Genomic DNA, 15495 nt, shown 5'->3' on the forward strand with positions numbered 1-15495 from the left:
AAGGGCACATCGACCCATTTTTCACAAGTTGGCTCGGGGAGTCTCAACAACGACCTTACGGTTACTGGCCCAACGCTATTAATCGCTAGGCTACCTGCCACCACCATATTAATGAATAAGAGGTTCTTGGCTATAGATATCTATCAAAAAGTCGTAATTCCCTTCAGGAAATGTGAATGCCATACAGTACTGTGAGTAAGTGCTGATTTAGAGTGATGGAGATATTGATGGATTTTCAGTGCTCTCCAAACCTGCCCCTGTATAATGGAAATCATCATGCCCTTGAGTCCGACGTCTGCACAGGTAGATTTATGGGTTGGTCTAGTAATATCCGGGAACCGCCATTGTTTTCCTCTCATGTTCATAAAAAAGCCAGTAGACATTTTTAGTTCACATTTTTTAATAACATGGCACAATTTACATAACACACATTTAAATGAGGAGCATGCTGAAGATTCAGTCGCATCGCTTGTTTTGTTTTGTTTTTTTCTCATCTAGAAAGACATATTTTTTTTACATACATGATAAACAGCAAAATTGTTTTTCTTGTTTACAATCTCTTTGCAATATGCATTGACTAACCACTACGGCTTCAGTGGACATTTTTAATGTGGGGTTAAAAAAACACTGCACAACATCTGGCTCTCACAGAGTTTTGAAGCGCACAACTAAACCTTCAGTGGACTACTAAAATAGATCTCTGCTCTTTAGAAACAAACTGTCCATAGTTTAGACTGGCTTTTTTGTCTTTTTATTTTTGTAGATACAACAGCTTAGATAGCACTTTAATACACTGTTAGATAAACATAACTTATTTCCAAACACATACTTTACACTCCTTTAGAAGGTAAAATGTGGGGTCTTTTTGTAAATGTGCTGTATTCTCTCCAAAACAAGAATGGTGGTAGGAGTTGAGTTGTTGGAGTAAGGGATCTCTCTCACTTTCTATCAATCTTTCTCTCTCTGTTAGGTCAGTGGTTCCCAACCAGACGTATTAGGACCCCTGGGGGTACTTGGCCTATCCAGGGGGTACTAGAAGACTCTTTAGACCATAGGCTTACTGGTAAAATGCACATGAGGGGGTACTTCAGGCAGAGCAAAATTCAGTTGGTGGTACAGTAAGGGAAAAAAGTTGGGAACCACTGTGACTTCAGGCATTGGAATTCCTCTGCAAAATGAATAGCTCTATAATAGGAATTTTAAGGATTGTTACCACACTTTTGTATCATATTTAAGAAAATTGTTTAACGTTTGCACAACCGTATACCGTACTAGGATATTGTGTTTTTCTATGAGTACTGTGGATTTCATTTCAGTGATACATACATTATAATGGGTTTGTGAGATGTAGGTTGTGGAGAGAATACAGTGTTGTCAGACTCAGTTGGGATGGTGACCAGGCTGGCTTTCAGAGTAGAAGCCAAGACATTTGTTGCATAGTTGAATGTGGGGCATGGTGGTACAATGTTAACCTTTTCAGCTGCGTCAAGCTAAAACCAATCAGCAAAAAGCACATTCTGAACTTCCTCCTCATTAATAATAGTCCTCTATTTACATTTGTTCAAAGTAAAGCTTTCAAAACACCCTTTTGCATATTTGTACCTTGATTTGTTCCTTAAGGAGTGAGCATGTCGACTGTACACATATCTACACACTTTGCTGCCTGTCAATGCATTGAAGTACCTGAACATTCCAAATGTCTTTGAGGGTGCTGTTTCCATTGCCCTACACACCTTCAGGGTAGTCCAGGACACGTTCTGTACAAGAGAATGAATACACACAAAAAGCAGGAGCAAACTGGAGCAAACCCCCCCCGACTTTTTAAAAATGTTACAAAAACATAATCTGTGGGTGTTCTCCCCCACATATTATTTACAGCTATGGTACAGTCTGCTGTTTCCAAAGCTAAGTGCTTGGTGTGAGGCACAGGGCAGAGTATGCCTGTAGTCTGCCTCCAATCCAGGGTGAGGATTGCGCCCCACTCTGCTCACCGTGCCTCTATGTCTTTGTGGTTGTGTGCTGATGGTCTGTCTCTGATGTCTGTGGTGAGGGGCGTAGTCCGTCTGGGGGAGCCCGGCCTGGCACCCAGCGTGGGGATGAGGGGGGGCGGGGCACTCAGGGAGGCTGTGGGCGGTGTTTTGTTCAGGATACCATTCTGGTGGGCGGCGTGAGCTGCAGCGGCGGCCGAAGGGCTGACCCTGGGGTAGTGCATGCTGGGTAATCCGGGGACCATGAGGGCAGCGTGGTGGTGTGGCAGGTGGCCGTCCAGGGCCGGGTGGTGCATGGCGGCATGCAGGCGGCCATGCTCGTAGTCTTCTCTGAGCATGTGCAACCGCTCACGCTCCTCCAAGTGTGCCCGGGCCTCCTGCTCCCGGCGCTGCTCCAGGGCTAGAGGGTGGTGGTGGTCGCGGTTAAAGTCATGAGCTTCTCGGTCCCTGTAGGAGCGTTCTGCCTCGTAAAGGCGCTGCCCGGCCAGCCGATGCAGGGGGTCGTTCCTCAGCAGCAGGTCCCTGGCCAGAGGGTCCCGTCTGTGGATGTCTAGGCCCCTGTAGGGGTCCCTCATGGGGTCCCAGTGGAAGGCTGGGTAGGGGAACCTCTCTGCCCCCGGAATGGGGCTGATGCCCAAGAAGGGGGCCACCATTCGAGTCCTCTCCAGGCCGCTGATGCTGTTCATTGGGTGGACGCCCGCCATGCCCATGGGCATCGCCATGGAGGAAGGGGGGTGGTGGTGGGTATGGAGGCTGGGCGTGGGGGGCACCTGGGGCAGGTGTGGGTGGAGGTGAGGGTGAGAGGGGGGTCTGTCCCTGTCTGTAGGGCTATCCTGCTCCTCTTTCCTCTCCTCCTTTACCTTCACCTCGTTGTTGTTCTTCTTGTGGTGCTCGTAGAGAGAGGGCAGCTCTCCCTTCTTCTCCATCAGGGCCTCTCTCTCCCCCCTCCCCAGCCCCCCGTTGGGCCGGTCCAGGCTGGTCTGGCGGATGTAGGGTGAGGTCGTTCCTCTGCCGTTGGCCTTGTCCTCAGTCACCCGCCCGTCGTGGATGATTGGTGTTGTATCCTTGTCGCCGTGGTGATTCTCTTTGAGTTTGTGCTCGTCTGTGCCGTTGAGCTTCCAGGAGTCGGGGTGCTCCCTGTCCCTGTCTCGATCTTTGGGCTTGTCCTTGTCCCTGGGGGGTTCGCTGGGGGGCAGGTGGTTCTTTTGGGGCTCTGGGGGACGGCTGTGACCCAGCAGGCTGATGGGGTTAATGGGCACTGGGGACGGATGGCTCTGGTGACGCTTCTCCATGGCTTCCCTGGATGGACACAAAACAATGGGTTTTAAAGATGAAGTAAATGTAACATTTGTACCACTATCTCAGTGTTTGTCAGTGGTTTAATTTTAGGGTACATTCAGAGTTGGCACAAGTCCCCTAAAACATCGACATCTATTAAAAAACTCTCAAATAAAATAGTCTCAGCCATGACAAAGCTTTACAACTTCTGACAATCTGCTGGTGTGACTGCTACAGGTAAAATCCCTCCATTACACCCACCTCTCCTTGTCGTCTTTGTTGATGGAGGACGTGTCTCGCTTGTCTGAGTCTCTGTCTCTCTCGTGGGAGCTGACCGAGGCGCTCCTCTCCGAGTCGGCAGGTTTGAGCCAGGGCGGAGGGGTGGGGAAGGAGGGTGGCGTGCGGTGCAGCCGGTTCCACGGCTCATGGTTGTTGTTGAAGTGCTGCTGTGCATTGGGGTTGTCTTTATGGCCAAACACAGAGTTAGGCGCTGTTAGAGATTCAACATACGGAAAGAAGAAAATACCAAAACGCAAGTTAAAAGGCATATCTCTTTGGTGTGGCGGTCGGTCAATTCTAAAGTTAGAATTTTGACGAAAACATCATGCAACATTAATTTTCATACACACAAATACATGATGTTGTCATGGAAATGAAACTCACTTAGTGCTGGGTTTCCAAGCCCACCGAAGGCTGCTGTGCTAAGAGATGAGAGACCTCCAAACGAGGGAGGCCTACTGAATGGCTCTGAGAGAGAGAGAGAGAGAGAGAGAGAGAGCACACAGTCAGCACATTATCTATATTGCGCCTGTACTGGGTCAACCAGCTTCTGACACAGACATACTGTACTTGTTAGCGCTCCATACAGCCTCAGTGAGACAAGGATCAATTGATATACATTTGACGTGACTAGGTGCGCTGTGTGTGCTGTGTCTTACCTAAGTGAGGTGCAGGGGTGAGGAAGTTGCCAGGGTGGTGGGGCGGGTGGCCGAACGGTCCGGCTGACGGGTGTGTAGAACCTGACATGGAAAAGAGAGAGAGTTTATGTAAGACATCTTCCATAAGGATTTTAAACTGAGAAACAGTATTCTTTCCTTTTAAGAGGCAAGTGCATTGATCTTAGCATGTAATCTATAACCCATGTGGAGACCTGTGCGCTGCCTCGACACTGTTAAAAATAGACCTCTCTATGGGTCCAGAAGGATTGATCTACCTCTGTGGGGAGAGGAGGTCCTGGAGGTAGTGTGTCAATCATAGAAATACAATGACCAATGAGTGTTCTAGTCAAATTGCCCTGGTCTGAAGGGCTTTTCCCTTCTAATAATCAAATTTCTATGGTGTCAATCATCTTCTACCAAGGGCACTAACCAACCTACACTCACCTGCTGCTGAGAAGAGCGTAGCGGGACGCGCTAAGTCGTGGTGGTGGTGGTGCATTGCGCCAAAGAGGCTGGGGCCAGGGGGTCGACTGAGGAACTCCGGCTTGAGCCCGAAGTCCAGCTTGTGCGGGTCGACCTGCATCTGCTGCTGGAAGACGCCAGACAGGAAGAAACAGCACATGAAAAACCCACCACCAACACTGCAGGATCAGCAAGGCTACAAACTGTAAAAAAGGTTTTGTTGGTTATGAAGGTACCCAGTAATGTAGAGGCAATAAAAAATAGGTGAGTAAACGCTGAGCGGTGATTAAAGTAACGCTCCCAATGTTTTTAATGCATTTCATTGCAAAAGGGTTGTAAACACTTACCCTCCACTACATCAGTGAAAGTAACACAAGATGGCAGATTCTCTATGGGACTCTCTCTCTCTCTCTCCCTCTCCCTCCCTCTCTCTCTCTCCCTCTCCCTCCCTCTCTCTCTCTCCCTCCCTCTCTCTCTCTCTCTCCCTCTCCCTCTCCCTCTCTCCAGGAGAGGAGCTGGATTACACTACTACCTAAACTAGACTGGGTCTTAGATGATAAAACATTGGGGTTTAGAGAACCACACTATAATGAAGCACAACAGACAGTGTTTCTCTATAGTCTGTGAGTGGAAGGAAGTGCAAAGGGGAGGTCTCACCTTGACTTTCTGCTGGTGGTGGTAGATCTGCCAGGCCATGTGGACATGCATGGCACACCACTTCCCTGGTTTCTGCACAAAACACAAAGCCAGCTGATACGGTTAACCTCAAATGTATGATTCTCAAGGACTGTATACACATTAGGGGCATTTTTATTTGTCCAGGACAAGGTTTAATCTTTGTCCAGTTTGTTCACTAACTTGGGTGTGCAAACAACATTTTACTGCAATAAAAATATTAGGGGAAGAAAGTTAGGGGAGAGACAACTACAGCTATTAACATTCTTACCCTGAGAATGGGCCGAAACGGATCCGTTAGCTAGAGGAGAGAGAGAGAGATGGCTCAGTTACTTTAATGTCTGTCATTCAGGCGTTCCTAATTAGCAACTATGCATGGCTTCCTTATTGAGTGTGTGAGTGTGTCCAGCTAGGGTGCTTACCCTGGGGTCCTTCTGTAAGAGTGTGTGTGGGACTGCTCCAGCTCTTGAGGCCACATCCAGTGGGTTAGAAGTCTGCAGAACACAGAGAGAGCTCATTGTGAGAGGAGGTATGGGGAGCGTCGTCTCTGTCTTCAGTGTGTACATGCACATGTTTTTCAAGTTCACTCCCTATTCTGATAACGTACTGTATGTTTAGCTGTGTGTTGGTCTTCAGAGAGCACACTACACTGAAGGTGTGTTTGTCAGGTTCACCAACTGTGTGTGTGTGTGTGTGTGTGTGTGTGTGTGTGTGTGTGTGTGTGTGTGTGTGTGTGTGTGTGTGTGTTGGGCTGTGGCCCTACCTTGGGCTGGAAGGCCCCCTGCAGCGAGCCAAAGGGCCCGGTCGGAGGGATCACCGGTGGAATGCCGGACACGCCCGGGGGGTAGGAGTGGAACAGCTGAGAAAAGAAGAGAAGGAACAGAGAGAGGAGTGATGATGGGTGGAGTGTTGTGTTGTTCAGACAGAGTAGGACAGCAGCTGTATGAACAGTGAGATGAAGGAGAGAGGGGCCAGGATGACAGGACAGGGTACAGGGTACAGGGTGGGCGGGGTGGGCGGGGTGGAGGGAACAACACCAGCATCACTAGGGGTCCACATCCAGACCACCGTCAGTCAGGTAGCTACAACTGTCACTGACCTTAGTGCCTCAAAGTGTTCAGCAAAACTAAAATGGTCACTTGTTTATTCGACTGAAATCACCAGGTATTTACTAAGCACTAACATTGAAATTACACACTAATAACCTATGAATTATTTGTTAGCCGCTAAAATCCATTTACTGCTGTAGTCTTTGTGAGTGTTGACAGTTAAAAGGAACTCTCACCAGAAAGAATACTCCTATGTAATCACAACCACTGTCTCTCTGTTGACACATGAATTCATTCATTTTAAATAGGGGTTAGCCCGCCTAACTGTGCTGATAGCAGTGAGATGAATTAAGACCAAACTCTGAGGAACATGTAATTGCTACTCTGATTCACAACCTGGGAAACAGGTGAATGCCTCTGAATAGCAGAGCCGTAATTGAAGGCAGAGGTTAAGTGGTAGAGACAAAGCATACAGCGGCACACACACACTCACATACCACACACACACACACACACACACACACACACACTCACTCACATACCACACACATACAACACACACACTTGTTCTATTCACTTGAGTAGGAAGGGGGTTGAAATGCTTCAGCCAGGTTCCACAGTAGTGAATGAATGAGCAAGCAGACAGTTGTATTAGCAGACAGACATTTGTGATGGGTAAGACATAGATAGAGCATCTGCCCAGTCTTCCGCTGTGGACAGACAGGACGCTGTATTCTCTCAGAGCAGAAGCAGAGGGGGATGGCATGGGAGCTACAGTACAAATACACACACACAGCTACAACATGGACTAACATGGCTGGATGGGTGAAGAATGCACAAACTGCCCCACAAACACATAGAGAAACTCACGCTGTGTCTGTAGAAAGGGTCAACTTTTGTTGGGAACTTTTCAAACTGTAGAAGGAATGAAATAAACAGAACTAAGAACAAGGAGGATACAGAGAGGATACAGTGGCTTGCGAAAGTATTCACCCCCTTTGGCATTTTTCCTATTTTGTTGCCTTACAACCTGGAATTAAAATAGATTTTATGGGGGGTTTGTATCATTTGATTTACACAACATGCCTACCACTTTGAAGATGTAAAATATTTTTTACTGTGAAACAAACAAGAAATAAGACAAAAAAACAGAAAACTTGAGTGTGCATAACTATTCACCCCCCCCCCCCCCCAAAGTCAATACTTTGTAGAGCCACCTTTTGCAGCAATTACAGCTGCAAGTCTCTTGGGGTATGTCTCTATAAGCTTGGCACATCTAGCCACTGGGATTTTTACCCATTCTTCAAATTCTCCAGCTCCTTCAAGTTGGATGGCTTTGACTAGGCCATTCCAAGACATTTAAATGTTTCCCCTTAAACCACTTGAGTGTTGCTTTAGCAGTATGCTTAGGGTCATTGTCCTGCTGGAAGGTGAACCTCCGTCCCAGTCTCAAATCTCTGGAAGACTGAAACCGTTTTCACTCAGGAATTTCCCTGCATTTAGCGCCATCCATCATTCCTTCAGTTCTGACCAGTTTCCCAGTCCCTGCTGATGAAAAACATCCCCACAGCATGATGCTGCCACCACCATGCCTCACTGTGGGGATGGTGTTCTCGGGGTGATGGAAGGTGTTGGGTTTGTGTCAGACATAGCATTTTCCATGATAGTCTCATCTGAAAAGAGTACTTTCTTCCATATGTTTCGAGAGTCTCGCCTTTTGGCGAACACCAAATGTGTTTGCTTATTTTTTTAGTTTTCTTCCATAAAGCCCAGCTCTGTGGAGTGTACGGCTTAAAGTGGTCCTATGGACAGATACTCCAATCTCTGCTGTGGAGCTTTGCAGCTCCTTCAGGGTTATCTTTGATCTCTTTGTTGCCTCTCTGATTAATGCCTTCCTTGCCTGGTCTGTGAGTTTTGGTGGGCGGCCCTCTCTTGGCAGGTTTGTTGTGGTGCCATATTATATACATTTTTTAATAATGGATTTAATGGTGCTCCGTGGGATGTTCAAAGTTTCTGCTATTTTTTTATAACCCAACCCTGATCTGTACTTCTCCACAACTTTGTCCCTGACCTGTTTGGAGAGCTCCTTGGTCTTCATGGTGCCGCTTGCTTGGTGGTGCCCATTGATTAGTGGCGTTGCAGACTCTGGGGCCTTTCAGAACAGGTGTATATATACTGAGATCATGTGACAGATCATGTGATACTTAGATTGAACACAGGTGGACATTATTTAACTAATTATGTGACTTCTGAAGGCAATTGGTTGCACCAGATCTTATTTAGGGGCTTCACAGCAAGGGGGTGAATACATATGCGCACACCACTTTTCCATTTAAATTTTGTAGAATTTTTGGAAACAAGTAATTTTTGAAATTTCACTTCACCAATCTGGACTATTTTCTGTATGTCCATTACATGAAATCCAAATAACAATACATTTAAATTGCAGCTTGTAATGTGACATAATAGGAAAAACGCCAAGGGGGATGAATACTTTTGCAAAGCACTGTACGTGCTAACTAACATAGAGGGTTGAGTAACAGCATAATGTCCCCTTTTTAGGACATTTCAGGAGTCACACAATGTACATCTGAAAGAATATCGCAGCATCTCAACAGAAGCTTAATTATCGACATGACAGACTGGGCTATTTAGTGAATCAAGAAGACGGAGGACCAATTTGGCCACATCGTTATTCTCTGCCTTAAGAGTCCTTTCCCTGCTTTTCACCCTCCCATTTTGTGAGTGACTGAAGAGCTCATAAACTATCCAGCTCTCTGTATCTCTGTGTTTAATTTGGGTAGGTTAAAGTGGTTTAATGTGGACCCAGGGAGAACATTCCCCCAGTAAAGTTTAAACACTGCGGCTGTAAAAACACTTTTATGTCCTCATTAGCTGTCAGAGCGCTAGCCATTCCGCCTTTGAGGAAAATCTTCAGAGCAATGTAAAATACTCAGCGGTTACAGTAGGCCTATGTGAGTGTGTGTGTGTGCATTGTCTGGGGCCACGGTGTGTCTGTGTGTGTACATGTGTGCGTGTATGTGTTAGAGAGAGGGCTGGTGAGCAGGCCTGTTTCAGAGGGACAGCCACACAGTGCCCGTGGCCTCAAACTAACAGCATGTTACCGCTAGTTTAAAAATAGCTCCATTCCAGTTTGGGGTGCCCGAAATATGCCAGAGAAAACACCAAAAATTGTTTTGGGAGAAGAAAGGTATCACTGTGGTAAAAAATGCAGAAACAGATGGGTCATCATTGAGAGACACGCCACAGAAAACCCCTGTTTCCCTCCAGCAAGACTGGAACTGCCTTATAGTACTATACAATCACCAATACTGTTTTAACCTGTTATGGCTAGGGGGCAGTATTTTCATGGCCGGATAAAAAACGTACCCGATTTAATCTGATTATTACTCCTGCCCAGAAACTAGAATATGCATATAATTATTAGCTTTGGATAGAAAACACTCCAAAGTTTCTAAAACTGTTTGAATGGTGTCTGTGAGTATAACAGAACTCATTTGGCAGGCCAAAACCTGAGAAGATTCTGTACAGGAAGTACCCTGTCTGACCATTTCTTGGCCTTCTTGATTATCTCTATCCAATACAGGGGATCTCTGCTGTTACGTGACACTTCCTACGGCTCCCATGGGCTCTCAGAAGGCGGCAAAAAGCTGAATCATGGCTTTGCAGGGCCTGGTTGAAAAACATTAGCGCGTTTGGATAGTGGCCGGTAACAGTACTATGAGACTCAGGCTCTTGCACGAGGGGATCCCATGCTTTTATTTTCTCTCTCTTTGTATGTAAACACGCTTTCCCGGTCGGAATATTATCGCTTTTTTACGAGACAAATGGCATAAAAATTGATTTTAAACAGCGGTTGACATGCTTCGAAGTACGGTAATGGAATATTTAGAATTTTTTTGTCACGAAATGCGTCGTGCTCGTGACCCTTATTTACACTTCGGATAGTGTCTTGAACGCACGAACAAAACGCCGCTATTTGGATATAACTATGGATTATTTTGAACCAAACCAACATTTGTTATTGAAGTAGCAGTCCTGGGAGTGCATTCTGACGAAGAACACCAAAGGTAATCAAACTTTTCTAATAGTAAATCGGAGTTTGGTCAGGGCTAAACTTGGTGGGTGTCAAAATAGCTAGCCGTGATGGCTGGGCTATCTACTCAGAATATTGCAAAATGTGCTTTCACCGAAAAGCTATTTTAAAATCGGACATAGCGAGTGCATGGAGGAGTTCTGTATCTATAATTCTTAAAATAATTGTTATGTTTTTTGTGAACGTTTATCGTGAGTAATTTAGTAAATTCACCGGAAGTTTGCGGGGGTATGCTAGTTCTGAACGTCACATGCTAATGTAAAAAGCTGTTTTTTGATATAAATATGAACTTGATTGAACAAAACATGCATGTATTATATAACATAATGTCCTAGGCGTGTCATCTGATGAAGATCATCAAAGGTTAGTGCTGCATTTAGCTGTGGTTTTGTTTTTTGTGACATTATATGCTAGCTTGAAAAATGGGTGTCTGATTATTTCTGGCTGGGTACTCTGCTGACATAATCTAATGTTTTGCTTTCGCTGTAAAGCCTTTTTGAAATCGGACAGTGTGGTTAGATAAAGGAGAGTCTTGTCTTTAAAATGCTGTAAAATAGTCATATGTTTGAAAAATTGAAGTTTTTGTATTTTTGAGGAATTTGTAATTCGCGCCACGCCTATCATTGGATATTGGAGCAGGTGTTCCGCTAGCGGAACGTCTAGATGTAAGAGGCTAAAACCCTCATATTCAGAAACACTATCCATTCCACCCTATTGTTTCTGTATGTACACCAAATACCTTTTTGGAGATTTTTGCTGTAAATGCTTAATAAAATAAACCATAATTAAACATTATTATCATTATCCACACCCCTTACCCCCCCAGTCCACCTCCCCTTCCAGTCCAAAACCACCAACCCCCTCTGCCCTCCCAGGAGTAGTGTTCTACTTATCCTCACATTTCTGGCTGGGGTACGCACCATGGGGGGTGCAGGGGTTGGCATGATGGCGTGGGAGAAGGGGGTGAAGGTGTGCTGGTGGGTGTGCTGGTGCGTGTGTTGGTGCTGGTGCTGGTGCTGGTGTTGGTGGTGCTCGGTGCGCAGGTACGGGGGCGGGCCCAGGGAGGCCCCGCGGTCGGCGCTCTGCGAGGCGAGGAAACGGTTGTTGAGCTCCTGGCGCAGCAGGTCTTGTTCTGGAGGAGAGAGAAAGGAGAGGAAGAGAGGAGGAAAGACGAGACTCACAGTCAGGACCAGTGTCTGTTTGTCCACGCTGGATCAGTTTTGTCTAAGAATAGCAGAGTAAGACAAGACGTGATAGTCAAAGTGTCTGTGCTGGATCGGTTTAGTGTGAAAGTAACAACATCCATAAAGGTACAGTACTTCATGATCAGAGTAACAACATCCATAGAGGTACAGTACTTCATGATCAGAGTAACAACATCCATAGAGGTACAGTACTTCATGATCAGGGAACAACCCTTACAGAGGATGCATAGTGGTAGTCACATATCACATTAAAACCAAGATAGAGAACCAAAGTTCAGGTATTCTCTTTACTATGGGAGTGACACAGGGCATCCCTGAATGGTGCCTGCTGCTCAAAGAGTCAGCAACTTTATTGCAATTACATGAATACCTCAAAACCCATTTTAGAACAGAGCTGTTGGTCAACTAACTGGCAAACAACGGCTTGAGGAAAAATAGAGAAATGCATTTTATATTACGCTCTCCATCCAAATTGAGCAAATTGGCCCGAGAATTGTTATTTTCTCCAGAGTAACCATATAATTTGTATTCCACTGTAATATAATGCACCATTTCATACATTTATTTCTAGCTCTTCTTGAGATAAGGGACATTTTATTTGTTTCTTCATAAAAGTTTCATTAGAATCTGAACAATATACAGCAGAGTTCATTATGCTGTTTTGACTGAATAGATTTCTGTGAGATGAACACATTTCCTTGTGAAAATCAGAATTGCTCATAGTGTTATTAAACCATGATAATACTCCCTTTCAGTGAGACCCTGACATTAAGCTAGATCACAAGTGGCACGACAGGAGAGGGCATTCATCACATGGGCTGATTGGGGGGAAAAGCGTGCGTTGTTTGAGTGATCAATCAATCAAACACAACAGAATCTTGACCGAGGGAAAGACATGACACCTGCCTGCACCTACTGAACCATTATAGACAAACACAGACGGCACATAGTGCAGCTATGTGTGGAATCCTTACCTGTCAGTCTCTGTCTCCTATAAATTAGCACAAAGGTAACATTCTGTCAGTCTCTGTCTCGCTCCCTGTCACAGTTCAATACGTCTAGGGCTCCACACGCACCTCTCTCACGCCATAGATGACCTGGCTTCTGCCATGAGAATTTACAGCTTTGCTCTTTGCTGTCTGTGTGTTGCGACAGCTGCTGTTGTGGTGCAGTTCTCCTGCCTGTCCACATGGGGGCAGCCTGGTATATGTGCCTACCTGAATAGGGCGTCCCAGCGGCGGGGTGTCCTCCGGGGACTGGCAGGGTGCTAGACGTCAGTGGCGGAGGTGGGGGCAAGGCCGGTGGAGGCGCAAACATATTGGGGTGGTGGGGGTGTGGCGAGGACTGCAGGGCGGGGGGGAAACCGTGGGGAGCGATCTGATTAGCTGGGTGGGGCAGGGGGAAGGCTGTGGCTGCAGAGGCAGAGCCGGAAGGTGGGAGGTGGGGTAGGTGTGGGGACGGACCGTGGGCCGTGGGGCCGTGGGGCTTGGTACCGCTCGGGGTACTACTCCGACTGCTGCTAGAGAGATAGAAGGACGGACAAGGCGACAGAGAGAAAAAGGGAGTTTTTTATTTGTTTACATTCCCACCTAAATCAGCTTCCCCTTGCTCTGACAGAAAGGTTTTACATCGCATTTCCCTCAAGAGACTTTTCTCTGAATCTCAGGATGTATCAAAACTTTACCTTCAAAACACCCTCAGATGCCAATGACCATCACTGGCATACATTATAGAACAGCATCTGTGTTCAAACACTTCTGTAGTTAAGCAGCTCCAGAGGTACATGCAGAAAAAAGGAAGGCAGCGAGCCTTGTGTTGTGTGTGTGGATTTTGTCTCTCTGAGACTCAGAGTCATGTAGCAGTAACTTAACAAGCTGAGCCCCAAAGCTCATTTGCAGCTGCCGCCTGTCTCTGTAACCACCCCATGATTATTCACAGAGTCTGCCAGACCCGTTGGCACACTGACTGAAACTGACTGACACACTGACTGACACACTGGCACGCTGGCAGAGGGAGTCAGACACAGAGCCAGCTCCTCCCTCAGAGGGTGAGCCTTCCCTGGGACTGGGGCTGACTGGGGCTCTGGGGGAGCTATCCTGGAGCTCTGAATTAATGCACAATATTCTAACTTTAACACACTAACAGCTCATTGGCTCAGTGCTCGACTATGGGTAAGGGAACAGCTAGCTGATTAATAGAGATGGGTAGAGAGCTGGAGGCTCCTCAGCAGCAGATGACCATGTGGGTGGTTAAACAATCCAAGGTACTTATCGCTCAGCTGGACTGGCGGTGGTTTTCCCACCCTGGTGAGAATCAGTGATGTTTTCTGGCTGGGGGAGTTTCACCTCAATGCAAATTCAAGGCTTGTTCTTGCCAATCATTTATATGCTGATATAAGATCAGAGTTTGAATACTTTCAGTTAAAGAGGGTCTGAAAGGGTCTTCTCTTTACATTACTCAATATCAAAACAGCACACAAACAAAAGATAACATCAATTTACTGGAGCATAAACAGACAAAAACAGGCCAACATATCTTGGTGTAAACAGACTGTGTTGGGACTCACCTGAGGCCGTTAAGGCTAAGGCTGCTGCTGTAGGCAGACAGGGGGCGAGGGTGGGCCCCACAGTGTGAGGGGAGGCGTTGAGGCCCGGCCTGGCTCTGGCTGGGGTGGTGGGACAGTAGGGCGGGGTGTGGGTGCAGACTGGGCGGAGGCCGGGGGTGGGACAGTGGCTCAGGCTGGCGCTGGGGCCGGGACAGGGGCTCAGGCTGGTGCTGGGGCCTGGGCTGGGGGGCCTGCGAAGGCTCTTGGCCCTGAGCGAGAGGCAGGGCTGCGGGGATCTGAGGCCTGAGAGAAGCCTCTGAGCGTGGGGGCTGGTGGACCGGGGCCTGTGCCAGACGGGGGCTGTGGAGAGAGGGATGGGCCTGGGAGGTGGGTAGGGACAGAGGCAGGGGCCGAGGGCGGCCAGCCGTGTAGGGCTGCGGGGGTAGGGGCTGCTTGGGGGCACTGGGAGCGGGGAGAGGCACGGGGACGTCCTTGCAGCTCTCCTGACTCTTCTCCTGGCTGCGCTCTAGGCCTGACACCTTGGGGAGGCCCAGGCCGCCACGCTCCTGGATGTCATTGGTGGACAGCGCATCGACGCTGAAATCTGGAACTGTGGACAGAGAGAGGGAAATAGACTGATCAGTACTTCAGTCACAGTTCATATTGAATCACAGGCTGCTCACTCCAACAAATAAGAACTGGTAAGTACCTCAAAACACTACACATAAAACCTGCTAATTTCTACAGAACAGTCCACTGATAAAGTCCATTGATGGTACCATATACAGTATGCAAGACCTAAACAGAGCCCATCTACAGTGTTTGTGCATGGCCGGTGGGTCCTACTCAGACAGACACTGCTGTAGCATCAGCAGTCAACTCTCTGCATGGTGTAGGAGCAAGAGCAGGAGCAGAGAGACTCATGGGGGATGACAGTGCATACACAACCAGTGATTAACCCTTCTCTCTGGGCCTCTGGGGGCACGCACGCACGCACGCACGCACGCACACACACACACACACACACACACACACACACACACACACACACACACACACACACACACACACACACACACACAAATCTCTTCAGAGCTGTTGATTGGGCTGGTTCCCCAGAGCCGTGGCTGTGAGGCAGGCAAGCAGCCCTCTGGAGCACCATTATAGCAGGCTGAAGCCTCTGAGGAGGTTTCCTCTGTAGTATTACTGCTAGGCTGGTCCCTGTGGGCCCCCGCCTC

The 15495-nt window shown here is 47.4% G+C and overlaps 1 protein-coding gene across 10 annotated transcripts in view; it reads right to left on the reverse strand.

Moving 5' to 3' along the window:
• Positions 1–382: 382 nt before the first annotated feature.
• Positions 383–15495, reverse strand: part of LOC106603524 (autism susceptibility gene 2 protein) — a 505996-nt gene continuing 490883 nt past the window's right edge. For 3 of the 10 annotated variants that reach the window (XM_014197334.2, XM_014197339.2, XM_014197341.2), the window contains 13 exons: positions 14279–14867; positions 12930–13231; positions 11407–11639; positions 7261–7305; positions 6105–6200; positions 5764–5835; positions 5613–5642; positions 5324–5395; positions 4649–4793; positions 4205–4285; positions 3930–4013; positions 3528–3768; positions 383–3287 (listed from right to left, as the gene is read on the reverse strand). In XM_014197334.2, the coding sequence (XP_014052809.2) occupies positions 1988–3287; positions 3528–3768; positions 3930–4013; positions 4205–4285; positions 4649–4793; positions 5324–5395; positions 5613–5642; positions 5764–5835; positions 6105–6200; positions 7261–7305; positions 11407–11639; positions 12930–13231; positions 14279–14867 (3290 nt within the window). In that variant the 3' untranslated portion in view covers positions 383–1987. The remainder of the gene's footprint in view (positions 3288–3527; positions 3769–3929; positions 4014–4204; positions 4286–4648; positions 4794–5323; positions 5396–5612; positions 5643–5763; positions 5836–6104; positions 6201–7260; positions 7306–11406; positions 11640–12929; positions 13232–14278; positions 14868–15495) is intronic. The other 7 variants (XM_045717118.1, XM_045717116.1, XM_014197335.2 and 4 more) reach the window with 7 other exon arrangements.

The sequence above is a fragment of the Salmo salar genome, chromosome ssa04 (assembly GCF_905237065.1).
Source record: "Salmo salar chromosome ssa04, Ssal_v3.1, whole genome shotgun sequence".
Classification (NCBI taxonomy): domain Eukaryota; kingdom Metazoa; phylum Chordata; class Actinopteri; order Salmoniformes; family Salmonidae; genus Salmo; species Salmo salar.